The sequence below is a fragment of the Sus scrofa genome, chromosome 7, assembly GCF_054392235.1.
Source record: "Sus scrofa isolate SSC_HxYL_T2T_F1_AM1 chromosome 7, Sscrofa_HxYL_maternal_Yorkshire_Landrace_v2.0, whole genome shotgun sequence".
Lineage (NCBI taxonomy): Eukaryota > Metazoa > Chordata > Mammalia > Artiodactyla > Suidae > Sus > Sus scrofa.
This window is the reverse complement of record NC_139389.1, coordinates 34670345-34689438: the sequence shown is the minus strand read 5'-3', so window position 1 is coordinate 34689438 and position 19094 is coordinate 34670345. Positions and strand designations below refer to the sequence as shown.

The window sequence follows — 19094 nt, the reverse complement described above, 5'->3', positions numbered from 1 at the left end:
ATGTATGATAAGCCAGGAGTGAAAAGAAGGAGTGTTCTGGGCAGACGGTACAGCTGGTGCCAAGATCCTAAGATGGGCGTAAACCCAGATTTGTTAAATGAAAGAAAATCTGCTAATTATCCAGGAAAGGTGTCTGGCAACCAATTGACTATACGAGCCCAGGGGCGCAGCCAGGCCTGGAGGTGGGCCTGCCTGCTGTGGTCACAGGAGGTTTCCTGCCATAGCCTTGGGGGATCTTCCTGGGGGAGGTATTAATAGGGAAGGTTGTGGATGGAGGTGAGTGAAGCTCCCAAATTCAAGCCTGGACCTCGGGAAAGGATGCTTTGATGGCATTTGAAAAAAATTCTTGGTCACTGCCCTAGAGCCCAGCATTGAGGGTGTCTCAGCCATGATTTTCAGATCTCATTGGCATTAATAGCCATCACTATTAAAAATCATTTCCCCTAATGCTCCAGCATTCTCAAGACCAAAGTAGATCCTGATCCTCTTGCAAGTTTTGCCTACTTTCGAGTAGAGAAATAGACCTGCTTCTTGAAACCAGATTCCGGGTTTGTGTCAGGATAGGTATTGGGTAAATTGAGAGCTTACGTTGCTGTGTTTCATCAAGCTGTAAAAAAATAGATACAGACTTTTATGGAAGTTCCTGTTGTGGCTCTGTGGAAACGAACCTGACTAGTATACATGAGGATGCGGGTTGATCCCTGGCCTCGCTCACTGGGTTAAGGCTCTGGCATGGCCGTGACCTGTGGTGTAGGTCGCAGACACGGCTCGGATCTGGTCTTGCTGTGGCTGTGACTTGGGCCCATGTCTGCAGCTCTGATCCCATGTTACTGTGGCTGTGGTGTAGGCTGGCAGCTGTAGCTCTAATTTGACCCCTAACCTGGGAACGTCCATATGCCCCAGGTACGGCCCTAAAATCTAAATCTATATACATATATATGGACTTTTAAACTTCTCAGGGCTGTAATGGAATATATAGTTGACTCCAATTTCGCCTTAATGATAAACTGAACAGCCACAATCACAATTCATTTAAACACCCAAAGAATCCTTTCTTCCTGCTGAAGTAAAAACATATAATAATAGTACTGACATCAAAAACACAAGGGAAAGGAGTCATGTTTACACTAATTTGTATCACTTTTTCATTGACAAACTCAAGACTTGAAACTTTTTTTCATTAAGATTAAATGCATGGAGACTATTTTCAGAAAGACTTTATAATAATTAAATATTTCAAAAGATAAAAAATTTTAGGGCAACTCCCCAAGTGACACTTGATAACATCTCCATTCTTCTGACAGGGTGCTTCTTTGAAATTAGCGTTTATGATTTTTGAAAGAGATCTGTAGATTTACCTAATTACCTTTACAGCTTGCAGTGGGTTTCTGTCCTTTTTAAAGCACTTTACCAATGGGCAATATTTTGTATTGTCAAAAAACTATCATCTGCTTAACGTAAATATGTGCTTCAACCTTAACAATGTTCTGCATGGGTGTTATTTAAAAAAAAAACACTTTATACTTCAGCATTGTTTGGCATATCACACTTTAATCAGCGCTCATTCTGTTCCACTGAGTAATTAGGCAGTACAAGATTAGCTTATCATGTAACGTTTCTCTACATCCTGAGCGTTAATGACTGTGCCAGAGACAGTGTCTCCCTCAAAGGACTCCTGGTCTAGTGAAGAGGTAGAGAATAGGGCCTTTCACGGATGCATCAGACAGGATACCTTGTGCCAGAAGTGCTGTGGGCACTCCTTGCCCTGCTTCTGGTTCTGGCCCCTGAGAATTGAAGATGAGACTGAGTGCCCCTGAGCTACTTGCAAAGACCTCATTAACCACATGAGGTTATTTCTGTTTTTTTTTTTTTTTTTTTTTTTTTTTTTTTTTTTTTTTTTTTTTCCTTTCTTTTGTGGTCCCTGTAACCAGATAGCTTTAGTTTCTGGATTTTTTGTACTTGTTCACATGTTGCTCTATACGAAGTGTTAGACTGTTTTATAGGCAGGGTTTTGAATTGCCTGTGACCGCCAATAGTCAATAGTTATCTTACCATGTGAATGAAAAAAGAGGAGGCTGTTCTAAGGTACAAACTAATGGTTGGGATACTTCTTTTACCAGCTTTCTTTTTCCTCAATGCAAACACTGCATAGTCATTGATATACATTTAAAACAGATTAACCAATGAAGTCCTACTGTCCAGCAAATGGTAGTGAATGATTATGTTTTAATGTCATGAACATAAATTGGTGGCCTTTATATTCTTACATTTGATATAGTTTAGACTGGGGATGAAAATATATTAAACAGCCACTGCACAAACACAAAAACACACAAACACTGAATTATTTTGGTATGAAAGTGATCATCACCCCATCCCCTAATTAAAAGACATGAATGAAACTAAGCAATGATTAGATATTGAGCAAATGGCATTTTTCTCTGGGATTTATAGAATGAATTGGAGCTGTTTAGTTTTGTCCTTTTCATGATAAAATGGGTGATTCTGTTAAATGTGTGGGGCCGTCTGCACCCACACTCTGTGACTGAGGGTACCGTGTGTGTGTGTGTATTCCTTGGTCTGCTCTGTGGAAGCCTGTGACCTGTGATATCGGGCCATTTTGTTATGCCATTATGAAGCCAGCTTAGAACCTTATGATAAGTTTTGATGTCAAAACTGCATATTGGATTGCCCTGGGCAGCTTGAATATTACAGTGAGTTTTTAACTTAATATTTTAATGTTTTAATTGTCATCTTTAATTTCTATAGTCAAAAAGTCAAACATAATCTTGGCATCTAAAAATCTGAAGAAAGAAGAGGTATATCTGTTTTGACTGTTGTCCACCATAGATTATGGTTTTATACAACAGAGATGTTCTGAAATGATCCTTTAGAAACTATATTCTCATCTTCTCTAAATAGACTTTTTGATACACATCACAGAGTCATTCCCCCCACCTCAAAAAAGGGTGATTTAAGGTATTTGTTTTTCCAATATTTGAAAGACTATACAATATTCCTTAATAAATTTGCTTAACATCTGGAGTTCCCATTGTGGCTCAGTGGTTAACGAATCTGACTGGGAACCATGAGGCTGCAGGTTCGATCCCTGGCCTTGCTCAGTGGGTTGGGGATCCAGTGTTGCCATGGGCTGTGGTGTAGGTTGCAGACGTGGCTCGGATCTGGCGTTGCTGTGGCTCTGGCGTAGGCTTGGCAGCTGCAGCTCCAATTAAACCCCTAGCCTGGGAACCTCCGGGTATGGCCCTAAAAAGACAAAAAGACAAAAAAAAAAAAATTTGCTTAACATCAAAGTTGGGTCAGAGGACTGATTTAATAATATGACATAAACTAGAAAAAAAACATTTGAAATTATTTGTGGATGGTAAATTATTTTTTATGAAGTTCTTTTATTTTATACTGTTGAACATTTAAAAATAAAGACTAACTTTTGTACGTTTATCTTGGCTTCCTGCAGCTGCTATAACTAACTACCACACTTTGTGGCATAAAGAATGTATTCTCTCACAGGTCTAGAGGCTAATATTCTGAAGTCAAGTTGTCCTCAGGACCCCATTTTCCTAGAAGCTCTAGGGGTAGCCTGTCCATGACTTTCTCTCAGATCTGGTGTTACTAGTAATCCTTAATGTCCAGTCTCTGCCTCTGTAGTCACTTGGAGTTCTCCCTGTGTATTTGTCTGTGTCTTGTCTGTCCTTTTTAAGAATAGTCATGGGTTAGGAATAGAATATGACGCTAACAGAATATGACCTCATCTTAAGTTGATTACGTGTGCAAAGAAGGCCCTCTTTTCAAGTAAGATCACATTCACTGGTGCTGAAGGTTAGGATTTGAAGATATCTGTTGGAGGGACACTTAGCAGCATTTAGTCCTTAAATAGAAACATCCTAAGACAAGTTGGGAATAAGACCTCAGAAGACTATGGCAACTCTGGTCTTTTTGGTATTTCTTTCAGTCAAAGCCCTGATTGGGGGGCCATCTGCTTACATATTAAGTAGTTGTAACCTCTGACTATGTGCCATGTAAGAAAGTTGTAATTTCTCCTTGGAGCATTTTTCCACTGAGTTCTTATTTCAGAAGTTTCTTCAGTGAACCTGCTTAGATCAGAAACCATAAACAAATCGAGACTAGGTTTAGCTGTTTGCTTAATATTGCAACTGACAAAGCAATGAATGACACTGCTAATGGGATAACAGGAAACATGACCTTCTCTTGAATCCTCAAAGACGCTTAGGACCAAATGTTTTTGTATCTTTATAGTAAAAGATACACAATGTAATGTTAAAATGTGCAATAGCAATAATAGTATAATAATAATTGTAGTAAAAGCGAAATACTTGAAGGGCGTCACCTCATTTATTCCTTCGAATGACCTAATGCTATGAACATGTAACTGAGCAGGACCCCATACTGCCTTCCCAGGGGAGAGACCCCTCCCTCATATCCTCTGAAATACCCAGATAATAGTATCTCATGCCTAGTTCCTGAGTTATTAAGATGCTGAAAACCACCACCAAGTGGAAGACTTTAACGCATAGCACACAGTCCCCAGACCTGCGGGCTCCTAAGAATTGATCACCGTCAACCAGAGAATTGTGCACGAGCTGATCACATAGCCTGGGGTGCCTCTCCCTCACTTGGCCTTTATTTGTTAATTTTTTAATGACTTTTATTTTTTCCATTATAGTTGGTTTACAGTGTTCTGCCAATTTTCTACTGTACAGCAAAGTGACCCAGTCACACATATATACATTCATTCTTTTTCTCATTTTCCTCCATCATGTTCCATCACAGGTTCACCTGGCCTTTAAAATACTTTGTTGAAACCCTTTGGGGAGTTCAGAGTTTGCTTACTTATTTATTTATTTATTTACTTACTTATTTATTGAGCATGAGCCACCCATTCTCCTTGCTTGCTTGGCCCTGCAATAAACCTTTCTCAGCTCCAAACGCCAATGCTCCAATGTTTCAGTGTGGCCTCCCTGTGCACTGGGCACAGGAACTTGCATTCAGTGACACACACTGCTGTCAGCCTTCTTTCTACACGTGACCAGACGGAGGCTTGTGGACGCAGGTCACTGGCCCAAGAGCTCTATAGCAATTGGGAAAGCAGGCTTTGAACCTGGAGTTGGGACCTTACACACAAGCTCTAACCCTCCCAGCTATATATATATATATATGTTGTTTTTGTTTTGGTTACTACTCAAGGCAAGTGAAATTGCTCATCAGTATAATTTGTTTTGAGATAATTGATGATTCACAGGCAGTCGAGATAAGTAATACAGAGGAAATCATTGTATCCTTTACCCAGCTTCCCTCAACGGTAACATCTTGCAAAACTGTAATTCTGTATCACACTCCGGATATTGCCAAAGTCCGGAATGTTTCCATCACCCCGAAAATTCCTCTTGTTGCCCTTTTATAGCCACATCCACCCCTTCTTTATGCCCTGGCATTCACTAATCTGATCGCTTTTATAACTTTGTCATTTCAAGACTGTTACGTAAATGAAATCATGCAGTGTGTAATTTGGGGGAGGGGGTTGGCTTTTTTCTTTTCCTTTTTCCTCATTATTATTATTATTATTTTATGGCCGCACTTGTGGTATATGGAAGTTCCTAGGCCAGAGATTGAATCTGAGCTGCAGCTGCAATCTACACTGCAGCTGTGGCAATGCCAGATCCTTTAATCCACTGTGCCGGGTCTGGGATTGAACCCACATCTCCACTGCAGTCAGATTTTTAACCCACTGCACCACAGCAGGAACTCCAGGCGTTGGCTTTTTTCACTCAGCACAGTTCTCTGGGGGTTCATCCAGGTTTCTGCCAGCATCGGAAGTTAGTTTTGTGTTGCTGACTAATGGTATGAGCATACCACACTTTGTATAATATTCACCCACAAAGGACGATTGAGTTGTTTCCAGTTTGGGGCTATTATGAATAAAGCTGCTATGAACATTCATCTACAAGTTTTTGTGTGAAGTTTTCACTTCTCTTGGATCAATCCTAGGCGTACAAGTGATGCCTTTTGTGTTAGTTACATATTTAGTTTTGTAAATGAAATGGGCAGACTATTTTTCAGAGTGGCCCATGAATTGAAATTTCTTTTTTTTTTTAATACCTTGTTTATATTTTTTGTATTTACACATTTAACATTTGGAATTTATACTTCCTGCAAATGACCCTAAAGAGCTGATAATCAAAGGCATTGTGTAGTGGTTTTGAGGCCTGGGTCTGAATCATGTATTTTACAAGGCTCTTTTTCTGGAATGAATCACTTAACTAGTAGGTGAGCCTAGCGGTCTACTCAGTTTTTGTATTATGGCAAGATTTTATTTTTCTCTACTCATTAAGTTTATTCTATATGTTAAAAGAATATGTTTTCTAGGGTTGTTAATTATTATTAATTGAATGATACTTTTTATGTGTTTAAAGGCACACCTCTGTAATTTTGTCCTCAAGTATAGCCCTTCAAAGATTTCATGATTGAACTCTTGAAAGTCTTATGTTAAATATGTAACTAAATACAGGAGCTATTTTATTGCAGTAACCATTCCTGCAGGTGCCATTACCTTGTTCTCCTCCATTAAAATTTCTTTGTTGGTGGTTCCTTCGAAAGTATCCCTTGTAAACATCTCTTGTGATAAGTTAGTATCTTTAGGCAGCTGTTAAAGAATGGCCTCTCCAGCAGAACAGTCAAGTGTATTTCTTTCTGTTTTTGTTTTTTTTTCTTTCTTTCTTTTTAGGGCCGCACCCCTGGCATATGGAGGTTCCCAGGCTAGGGGTCTAATTGGACCTGTAGCTGCCGGCCACAGCCACAGCCACAGCAACACAGGATCCAAGCTTCGCCTGTGACCTACACCGCAGCTCACAACAATGCCAGATCCTAGTTGGGTTCATGACCACTGAACCTCGATGGGAACTCCTGTATTTATTTCTTATCTTAACTCTTGTACATCATTTCTCCATGTCAGTGCTTATGGCTGTTGCATTTTTCCTATGAAATGTTTTTTCTGCATCACATCTGGCTTTGCTGTTTGATTAGCCCTGTAGTGTTTCACTTTTCTTTCTCATCTTCTATTTTTTTCCTCATAATTACCTTTTCACCTGTGTCTTCTCAGTTTGATTATGCTTTCATAATCCCTCTGATCGCTATGATTTCTCAGCTAGCACATAGTTCAAGAATGAGTTTTTTATAGTGGCAGAGTATACACTTGCATAAGTAAAGCTCGGAAATTAATATAGTTTTTTTTTAAAGCATTTTATGCGTTTTAATTTCCACATATGTCATGGGCACTTAACATCACATATTATAGAAACTCAAAAGTTAAATTTTTTTTCTTTGCTTTTTAGGGCTGAACCTGTGGCATATGGATGTTCCCAGGCTAGGGGTCAAATCAGAGTTGCAGGAGCCGACCTCCACCACAGCCACAACAATGCAGGATCTGAGCTGTGTCTGCAACCTACATCGCAGCTCACAGCAACGCCAAATCCTTAACCCACTGAGTGAGGCCAAGGACTGAACCAGTGTCTTCCCGGATACTAGTTGGGTTCGTTACTGTTGAGCCATGATGGGAACTCCCTCAAAAGTTAAATTTTAAACGTTTTCAAATGAGTGCTCAGGAAAGCTGGGATTTTTATGAACAGTCAGCAGTTACTGAATGTTTTGAATAATTACAAATACAGTGTGTGAGTTTCATGTGATCACTGGGTATTTGTCCCTTCGTGGACTGGAATTACCAAATGAAAACCACACCACACTGAACCTCAGGGAACTGTGTTCTCATCAAATGCATTGATTTTGTCAAGCAAATAAAAACCGTATTTCTTTGGTAAAAAAGTGTTATGTGTAAAAGAGAACTTTAATGAATACCTAAGAAGTCATGAATGAGTAATATGATTTCATGCAGAAGAAAGTGAATAACCTGATAAAGATTTCTGAGCCTTGGCACTATTTACATTTTGGACAGGTAATTCCCTCCTGTGGGCAGCTATCCTATGCATTCATGAATATTTAGCAGCGTCCCTAGCTTCTACCACACTACCTATCAGTAGCATAGCTCCCCACAAATCCTTATAATTAAAACCATCTCCAGATATTGTTCCTCTTTGGAGTGTGGGTGGAGTCAGATCTCCCCTGCGGAGAACCACTGAACTTGCATAAAATGTCATTAGAAAAAAAGATGGCACCATTTGCAATGATTGAGACATTTAGGAAAGCTTCCTCATTGGATCCCTGGTACATGTCAACAGATCACGTTAAATGTAATTAGGTGATAAAAGTAACACATTTTACTTTTTCATACCATACCTCTCACCCTAGCAGACATCTTGGTGTTTATTCCTCCTCTGCCCAAAGTGTGGGAGCATGTTCCCCCAAAGCGTGGGAGCGTGTTACCCCAAAGCTCCACCGTAATGCTATGTGGGAGAAAAAAGACTGTGTGGCCCAGAATTCCCATGTCGCATTGCACACTGATGGCCCTGGACCCAGGGATAATTCCAGCTGCCTAAGTTTCATTCAAGTTATGGCTCAATCTGAGGACCCTCCAGGGGACCGGAAGAACTTGTTCTGTTTTTATTCTTCTATCAGATTTCATCTTCGGGCTTTCAGTTCTGTAAGCTTTTCTCTGTAAAAACTCTGAGCCTAGGGAAGGGGTCAAGCTCGTCTGCACTAAAATCGTAACGCGAGGCTACCCGGTGCCTTCCTCAGTCCTCAGCTCTGCCTTCCTGTAGGCTGAACCTCTTCTATCTTTTGTCCCCCCAGCAAAACTTACCATTTAATACCCACTCCTTCAGGACCTCACTCTATGATTAGTGACTCGTGTTACATGTTTTCAGATAAGGGAATAATAAGTGATCATGGCTTTCTGGGTTACCCTTCCCAAATCAGATTTGATTTGTGGGAAGCCTGAGACCGAAAAGACAGAGTTTAGAGGAAAATTGTAAATGAGGGCAGGGCCACGGACAAAGATGTTCGTGGTCAGATTGGCTCCACAGTTCTTGTAGCACATCACAGAGTTAGACTTTGAATCCACACAATGGCGATCATGACCGCAAAAGCCCGGGAAGCCCTTGTTTTGATTGAGATAAGGTCCAGTCCAGTATCTCACACAGTGAATGATTGAGTGAGTATCACTTTGTGGGTATTGTGAGGGATGGGGCAGGAGCTGGGATAGGTATATTTTGATCCCTAAGAGAAGTCTGAATTGTCTTTGATGTCCTGAGTATCTTTATCACCTATATGCTATCAGGCCATCAAACTCGAGTTCTTGCTTTGAACCATCACTTGAATTTTCTTGTCACGTCCTCACTGGGCGTTTGAGCACCGAAAGACTCTCCTAGCTACTCCTGTCTGCTGATACTGCACAACTAATTGTTTTAAACACAAGTTTTGCTGAATCACAAAAATCTGCAGTGTCCCTCCTCCTCTGGTTCCATTTTGTCTAGTCAGCTTTATCTCCTATCTTTAATAAGAATCCTGATATCCAGCACACCAAGTTTTTCTTTTTATTTTTCCTCTTCTTTTCTTTCTTGGATACCCCATGGCATATGGAGCTCCCGGGCCAGGGATCAGATCTGAGCCACAGTTTTGACTTACACGGCAGCTGTGGCGATGCTGGATCCTTAAGCCCCCTTGCTGGATCAGGGATCGAACCTGAGTCCCAGTGCTCCAGAGAAGCTACCAATCCCCTGATCCTGTTGTGCCACAGGGGGAACTCCTGTTTTCATTTCTGTTTTAAATTCATTCCTGGATGTACCACGTTCTTACCTGTTCTGGTGTTTTGCTTATGTTTTATATTCTTTCATTCTTGTGTAAGATGAAATACTCCTCTTGCCACCTGATTGTTTTTCCCTCATTGCCCCATGTACACCTGAAGCCCACCTCCTGCACAGGTCTAGCCTTAACTCTTTTGTTCCATATTGAGCTCTACTGGCTTTTATTCTGAAAGCATTGACTATAGGCATTACTCATTTTGGCCCTTAGCAATATATGTCTTTGTTCAGAGTGGTACCACACAGTTCTGTATATACATTTTGCCTCTTCATCTACTTAATACATTCCTGGAAGGCAAGTATTTCGTGCTTTTTATATTTGACCAGTATCCATGCATAGCAAGTACTCAGTAAAGATTTCTATTAATGGCTGTCTAGGCATTGAGTTTATCCTAATTCTCTTTTAAAATATTTTAAACTAAAACAAAAAAGGTTTATAGAAACTGATTTACGCCATGTGTAAATCCCAGATTAAAGTTAGGAAGGAGGGACTTCCCAGATCTCAGAGAAGGAAGGTACATTTCCTTAGATGAGAAACTAAATTGTAGCGGTACCTGGGAAAAAAGGAATATCAACTAGCGGTCTGTAAAAGGAAATCTGTTTAGCTTATTTGCGATAAATAGGTGAATTATGGTATTATTAATGCCACTTTGGAAATGAAATGTATGGTATATTGAGCTATTGGTAGTAGAAATAAATAAATGTAAAAATGATAGTTGACGTGCATTATAAAACACTTGAAAGTAGAACTCTAACTGATTCTCCGTTTTTCCTTTTAAACACCCAGATCCCTTGAGGCGCTGCACGAATGGACATTTGAAAGTGTTGTTGTCAGAGGTTTGCAAGCATGGAGACCTCTTCAATGCTTTCCTCCTTGAATGATGAGTGTAAATCAGACAATTACATTGAACCTCACTATAAGGAGTGGTATCGAGTAGCCGTGGACACGCTGATTGAACATGGGTTAGATGCATACCAAGAATTTCTTGCCACGGAACGAGTGTCGGACTTTCTAGCTGAGGAAGAAATCGCTTATATTTTGAAAAATGTTCAGAAAGTTGCACAAAGCACAGCACATGGTAATGACAATTCCTATGATGATACTTCATCTTCTGGGACTTACTGGCCTGTGGAGTCTGATGTGGAAGCTCCAAACCTTGACTTAGGCTGGCCCTACGTGATGCCCGGACTCTTAGGAGGCACCCACATAGACCTCCTCTTTCATCCGCCAAGAGCGCAACTACTTACGATTAAGGAAACTATTCGGAAGATGATAAAAGAAGCAAGAAAGGTAATATTTCAATGTCTTTCTTTCTCTCTCTTTTTTTCTTTTTTTTTTTGTCTTTTTGCCATTTCTTGGGCCACTCCCTCGGCATATGGAGGTTCTCAGGCTAGGGGTTGAATCAGAGCTGTAGCCACTGGCCTACACCAGAGCCACAGCAATGCAGGATCCGAGCCGCGTCTGCAACCTACACCACAGCTCACGGCAACGCCAGATCCTTAACCCACTGAGCAAGGCCAGGGATCGAACCCGCAGCCTCATAGTTCCTAGTCGGATTCGTTAACCACTGGGCCACGACGGGAACTCCAATATTTCTATTTCTAAATGAAAAATTGGAAGTGGGGATAATCACCAGAGTAGTATAACAGTTATACCTGTATCTGTATATCTATATCATCTATAGGTACATCTGTAGAGTCTCTGTGTGTACAGCACGTGCCTGTTACCTTTCAGGAAATATACATGTAGATACATTGGAAGGTTTGCCATGGCTTGCGAATATCTTGGAGGGGTGTTGAGTCCTGCTGCAGGTGGAGGTTTCCTTCTCTTTATCATGTACCTACACCTGGGAGGTCTTCATCCGCAAAGACTGAGGTGTGTGGATGGGGAATGATGCATTCACTGTCTCAATCATTCGCATCTTCTTTAGTCCCTGAAAAGAAATAGGTTCTTGGTAAATCTGGTACATTTCCTCTGTTCTCAACAGGATGGAGCCCTAATTCTTGCTCTGGATGAAGTTTATCCTATTAAATACACCATGGATTTTCTTATTTATTTCCCGAGTTGTGTGGAAACTGTGAAATCAGACATGATCATGTAAAATTCTGAAGTGAGATCCTGAAGTGCTTTAGCGTTTTAGGGCTTCAGTACTTTTCATTAAATATTTATATTGGTTTATAAATCTCAGAAATCCTGTTTTGGAGCTCAGATAAACTGTAGACCTGTTCTTTTCATCAGTCTAATCAGCCTGACTGAGAGTTTTCTATGTACTCAAGCCCATGAGAGGTGTTTTGGCAACTACAACAAAATTCCCCAGGCTGTTTATTGAGTTTTTAAGTGTACGCACAAAAAATGATGATTGTATGATTGTCTGTTTCTAAGTCGAAGATACTATATAGTATAGAAATTTAGATCTAAAAGGGGCCCAGGTTGCACATTTAGCAGGCATTGCTTTCTTTCATGTCAACAAGATGCAGAGATACTTGAGAAAGCATGCTTTTATGAAGCACAGACATATTAGACCCTTGAAATCCACAGGGACAAGATACTTTGCAAGACAGGCAACTAAGAGCCTCTCATTCAAGTTAGGGAGACACAATGTTCCAAGGCTAATGTCAAATGCAGGCTTCGCAAAAGTAAGGTGATTTTTCCCCCTAGACCTTTTAAGCTCAAATAATGGGGCTTTTTCAGCTGTGTTAACTCCTCCAGCAGGGTTACTTAAGGGAAGTACTCATCTATTCCAGTAGTTAAAATTTATCCACGCAGGAGTTCTCTTGCGGCACAGTGAGTTAAGATCCAGCATTGTCATTGCAGTGGCTTGGGTCTCTGCTATGGTGTGGGTTCAAGCCCTGGCCCGGGAACTTCCATGTGCCACAGGTGTGGCCAAAAAAAAAAAAAAACAAAAAAAAAAAAAACAATTAGCTGTAAAATCAGGCATGTGGTAGGGGTCCAAACTTTTATTGAGTGAATTGAAGTGTCAGTTCAATTTTCTGAATTAAACAATGAGAATTTTTAAAAGTCGACCATCCTAGGCTCCGGGAATAAATTATACAGTTGTATTTTGACAAACAACAGGACAAAAGTCAAGAATATATACAAGTCAAGAATATATACAAGTCCTTGTAATGGTAAAATAACAAATATCAAGCACTAACATTCACGAATTTCTGTTTGGGGACACAGGATGTTTTTGAACCAGTGTTAACTGAAAATTGAAAAGTGCATCAGTGAAACAATATTTTTATTACAGTAAATGCTGTAGCTATGAGTTCATCATCCTGTACCACAGCTAGTTTCCCTCTGGGGTGCTGCATTTCTGTGACACAAAATGAAATGAGCTAGCTTGAGTTCTTGGGCTAGCACTCACTGGAAACTGAACATTAGTCATGACCTTTTGATGTATTTTTTTCTTTCTAATGTGGCAGCTATTTATTTAGTGAGCCTCTAAAAGTAATATCCTCTGTCTGGTCATTGTCTCCTGGGAACTCCCACTTGAATTAGCAAGCTGAGGAACTCAAAGTCCAAACTGTAAAACAATAATGTAATGTTTTGCTTCTCTTTCACCAAATTCAAGTGGCACAAAATAAGAAATAATTTTATCTTTATACAGACCCAGGGTATGTATATCACCTTCTGTATGCATATCCAAGCTGAATTCAAAGAAAGAATTATTTGGACTTGATAACTTGAGTGTTTTGGAAATTTAATATAAGTCATAGCAGATAACAGTGATTTTCTTTTGTGGTTGGACAAAAGTATTCAAGAACTAGTTAATTTCTAAGCAGATGCAGTAAACAGCAAGGTCAAATGGGCTATAAAAGCATGGGATGTATATTTCTCTAGTATTTCTCTAGTATGTTGGAAGGATCTAGTACTCCAGAGAAGAAAAAATTGTTGACCGCATTTTTACAAAACATTTTTAGACTATTTAGCTCATAACCAAACAAGTGAAAAATGTTAAAATAAGAGCAAATATTATTATGAAATGCCAGCTTTTTGGAACATATTGCGTCTTAAAGATTCTACGTGCTTTTCATGACTATCATTTACTGAGCAGATAAGTCAGGCTTTTATAAACCTTCAGAATTGATGGAAGCCTATTAGCTATCACAATAAATTTCCTGTTTTTAAACTATGTTCAGAGAATGAATTCTCTTTATTGGTAACTCTCAATGAATCGCATGGCATTATAAAGAAGGTGATCTTTATTTTTCATAAAATGCTTGAACGGTATTTATTTTGGTGGATAGAATAAAGCTCCTTGCCTCTCCATTTCTTAGAGAAATTCCTTTGTAATCAACATTATAAAATTCTATGGCGGTATGAGGCCATAACAAGGAGGTCTAGAAATGAGCAAAGCAGAACCCAGGAAAGGATCTCAGTGAAGAATTTAAATTAGTTTTCACTGTTTTGTTTGCAACTGAGATAAGGTGCTTATGTAAATAAATGTCATGTAATGGAAAAATCTTAAAATAATGAAAGGAATCCAAAAGCAGTGTTCTTGGAGGTCCGCACAGTTGAAGTCTGATCATAACTACCAAACCAACGTGCCAGTCCCTTGAGAAAGGAAACAAAAATGATACTATATCTCATCTCTCTTGACTGGAAATATTTTGGTTTTGAATCTCACTAATGTGTATTTTTTTTCTATTTTATGTAATAGAATTTCTGGATCATTCTGCTTTCATAAATAGAATATAATCTTCATGGTATTTCAAAAATACATAGACTTTGTATTTATTCATTTTATTTTTGTCAGTTGTCACAATTTGATTAGAGAGGGGCTTTTTTTGTTTGTTTGTTTCCTTTTCCTTTTGTATATTTGCTTATTTGGACATTTGAGATTTTTCCTTTTGGGAAAATCCAATTACAGGTAATACCTTCTGCCCTAAATTGGTCTTATTTTTATTTACTGGCTCTTTTCTAATGTCTATTTTTCACCATGTGATTGACATAATTACATTTGGTTCAACTTTATAAAGTCTGATAGCGTCTAGCAAGACTTTTCCCAGGTAATTATTTGTCTCTCAAGAGGTGTTCCCAAGATGATATATGCATTTATTCCTAATTACTGTGAATGCTTCTTATGAAAGTATCCTCTCTAATTACTTTAAAAAGTCATCTTTCATTAAAGTCCTTTTTTCTTCTGGCCGCTCGGTGGTAGGTATCCATAAAGTAAAAATTTCTGAAAGTCTTGAATATGTAAATGTTTAACTAGAATGATGTTTGCCTCTGGGTTTCCTAATTCTCAGCTAGCTTCTTCCCTGAGATGTGGCTCTTCTGATTGTGAAATATGGAGTTGGGAAGACACATAAGCAAAAGCCTAGTGAGAATTAGGGCAGAGTGAGTCTTGAGGTGCTCTGCCCTGCATCTCCTGAGTTCAGGTCTTGGTTGCTCCCTGAGTCATGGTTCCTAGGTGTGTCTGTTATGGCCTAGGGAGTTCTCGGTAATACAGAGAAACATTAACTACTGTTTGGCCCCATGGCCGCAAAAGGGAAGGTAGACTGATAATGGGGACTTTCCTCAGCCTTGACTGGCTTATAAAAGTAGTACTAAACTAGAGGCTTGATGGCTAACTGGTTCTGGGAGGAAAAAGTCATCATACCTCCCCAGATATTTTCGGTTACTTAATGAAAATATGAAGCAGAGCTTTTTAGTGTGTGTTATATCAAATGTTCCTATCTAAATCTCTGATAGTGCTCACTGACTCTAGATTATTTTAATATGTTATACTCCTTGCTGAATTAGCTCATTATATCAATAGTATTTACTGTGTCATAGTGTGTCACTTTCGTTGCCATAACTTTGCAACCATATCCTGCCCAGCTAAGTGATATTGATGTGTTTATTGGTGCCTTTATTACACTAGGGTTAGCGCTCTTGCGATGTTCCCAATTTGTATTAAAAATTTCCTTTCTGAACCCTCCCTATTCCCACAGTCACTGTGAATATTTCATCCTTTAAATCTGAGTCAAAACTAGTTTCTTCTGGGAAATAGCTTTTGCTTAGATTTAATGACATTAGTATCCTGTGACATTAATTTGGACACCTTTTCTTTGAGTAAAATGCATTATGTGAGAGAGAGAGAGAGAAAGAGAATCTTGTTAAAAAATCTTGTTAAAATTGCCCTGACTTCACCATGTTGCCTATCACTATGTCCGTACGGGAATATTCTTTCTACGCCAAATTCCTGGTGCTATCCAGAGACTTAACACATTCCACATTCTCCTCCATCTTTTTACCTAATTCTATCCTCCATTATGACCAATAACCCTGATGATGTTAAGTATATAATTTTTTTAACACAGTTACTTAAGGGAGAGGAAAGGAGGTATTCTTTAACCTTGTTGCAAAATAGCTTTGGATTTCCTTGATTGACTTGATAACTTTTACAGGCAAAAAGCTGCAGCCTCTTTTAATTGCCCAAGTTCAAATAAAGCTCCTTTTCAAAGACTTAGTGGAATGACATGAAGACTCTGAATCTTGGAGGCAGCTAGAGCTGGGTTGAATCCCAACTCAAAGAGTTAGACGTGATGCTACAACTGCGCTGAGCTTTGGTTTTCCCATCTGTGACACGGAGTTGCTGGTATTCCTTAGGAGCTTTGTGCGAGTGGAATGAGGTGGCTGACATACCTACCATGACACCTCCACACATTCAGTACCCTACATGTGATGCTGAGATGATGATGACTGCGTCTCCTCCTCCTTCTGCTTTTCCCCTCTTACTCCTTTATGCCAGACCTTTAGTCTGTCAAAAATCAATCAGCCTGCATCCACATCACTGCAATTTGATATTTCTTCTTTAAAAGTGAGAGCAGTGACTGACCAAGCCCAGTAGCTCACAAGACAGCATCTTACCAGGAATGCCAGCCATGGCTATTAGCTGTTGGTGAAATGACTATTCCTGGAAAGACCAAAGCACATTTCTGAAGGATGGTGATAATTATGTACACAGCATTTCCCAGTGTTATTGCTTAGAAAATTTAAAATGGTGAAATATTGATTCAATGTAAGTATGTATGTTTGAAAATAAGACCTACCATGAAGACAGCTTGGATAGATGAATTTTATTCTCAAGAAGTGCAGAAAAGACATCCTTTTTATGGATAGAATTTACACACTTCAATAAGAATTTTTAGAAAAAAATCCTAAATCATACTTTCTTACCTAAAGATTCAAAGATTTAAAAAGATAGAGAACTCTGGTGAAAAGTAAAGTAGGAGGTAGGGGGAGATTCTCTAGACCAAGAGAAAAAATAGTCATTCCAGTTTCATCTTGATTTTTAAACGTGATGATTTTATTAGACTTTTAAATAAAGATGTTATATGAGGCTCCACATTTATAAAAAAGAGCAAATTTCTACAAATTTTTTAAGTTCATATTTATTATAGGCCTGCTATTTGGTGTCAAAAATGTGTTTAAGTAACTCTGAGTTTATGAACTATTATTACTTATTAAATATTTCTGATATAATTCAGAAAGTGATAAGGTATATTATTTAAGGTCTACATAATTAGTCTTCTTAGCTTAATAAAACTGCTTTCTTGATAATAGTGCTTTTTTTTCGCTTTGTTGAAGCAAAAATCTGAAGTATATAAAAAACAAAAATAATGTTGTTATATAAGATCTCTAGCTTGGTCACACACTGAAGTCATGTGTAATTTATGAATTTCAGATGTTTTACCAAGCAAATACTTGATGTATTATCAAGTAAAACCTAAAGATCATCTGTGATTTTTATTTTCAACATTTCATTTGAAAGTTTGGTAATTTGGAAGAGTCTAGGTTTAAAAAGAAAAATTAGAATTATTTATGGCAGACAATGAACTCACCAGAAACTCTACCTTGGTGATATTAACTTAAACCTCTATTAACAGTTAGAAAGAAATAACATAAAATTTGAATTATTTCATAGTGCCCATGATTTATCTGATTCAGGGCAATGTTTTTAAGATCATGTTCTGTCCTCAGTTATTACTCTTTGGTACTCATTAATCCTTTTTTTTCCAAAATAAGTGGTGAGAAGCAATTCCTGTAGGGATTGCATATGGTGTGTCCAATTTTTTCAATAGAAGCTGGTTTGGATCACGGGACAAAATTTAGTTCTGTATTTCTGGGACCTCTGAAATAGATGCTTCTTTTTTATGATTTCTTCTGTTTACTCATTTTCCTTCCTGTCATAGGATTAAAATATAAAACTTATATATAACTTATTTAGTTACTTATTTTTCTGATAACACACCTTCAGTAGATGGTTGGAATGGCATCATTGTTATCAGAAAACATGATCATAAAACATTTTGTTTTCCTAATGTCTAAATAATACCTAACACGAATAGGGATAAAATCTAGCAATCTTGCAAACTCAGGTGCCTTTATGGCCAAGCTGGAGAAATAACTGCGGAGGAGAAGGGACAAATGGTATTCCAATAGGGAGCTAAAGGAACATGGATGAAGAGAACTTCATCTTGACTCTGTATGCATCCTTGCTGAAAATGTTAGAAATAAAATGTAGTTTGCAGCAGAACGAAATGATCAGCTGAGGACCTTAGGTATACACTGAGACATCTTAACAAAGGTGAATTTCCGTAAGAATAAATGGACATAACTTTCCTTTGCTTATCTGTCCTCCCGCGATGTAAAATGGAATGGGGAGTTTCTGGGGGAGCCTTTTTGAGATGACGGGGGCTCTCACACCAGACTGACATTTCATATTTAAAGGATTCTGCCCTCTTCTGTAGTTGCCACAGATTCATCATGTGGCACATACTTTTATGTCAATTATTCATGTCTTTTAACTAGACACTCTTCAAATTATCTTGAAAAAAAAAATTGGTTGGCATTTTACCACCAGGACTGGAACTAGCATTTGATTTGGAGCGGTGGATTTATGTTATATAATCTAGTAATCTAGGAACCTGGAACCTTTATTGAGCACTTACATGTCATGCAGTGTTCAGCATTTTACATGCTCTACCTTAAATTGGTCTTTGCAACCCTGCTGTGGAATAGGTACCTTTATTATCCATATTACTGAGGAATACTCTGCTTTCTTATAATAGGTATGACTGAGTGATACGGATCCAAAGGATCATAACTGAAAAGTATTTATGGCTGTGTATTTCCAAATGGAGGATTTAGAAGCCCTGATTGAAAGGGTCTGGGACGGAGACCAGTTGGTGGAGATGTGGAAGCACTGGTTTCTAAACGGGCCAAGTACAAGGCCATCACGGGGTTTCTGTTGGAAGTCAGAGGTAACACACCCAGAGCTGACAGAAGGCTACGATACCTGGATGAGATGTAGT

General features: G+C 38.8%; 1 protein-coding gene across 2 annotated transcripts in view; it reads left to right on the top strand.

Moving 5' to 3' along the window:
- The window catches only part of FAM83B (family with sequence similarity 83 member B), an 83778-nt gene that overhangs the window by 8570 nt on the left and 56114 nt on the right, over window positions 1-19094 (top strand). For both annotated transcript variants that reach the window (XM_084966903.1, XM_001927561.6), the window contains exon 2: window positions 10576-11079. In XM_084966903.1, coding sequence (XP_084823029.1) covers window positions 10636-11079 — 444 coding nt within the window. In that variant the 5' untranslated portion in view covers window positions 10576-10635. The remainder of the gene's footprint in view (window positions 1-10575; window positions 11080-19094) is intronic.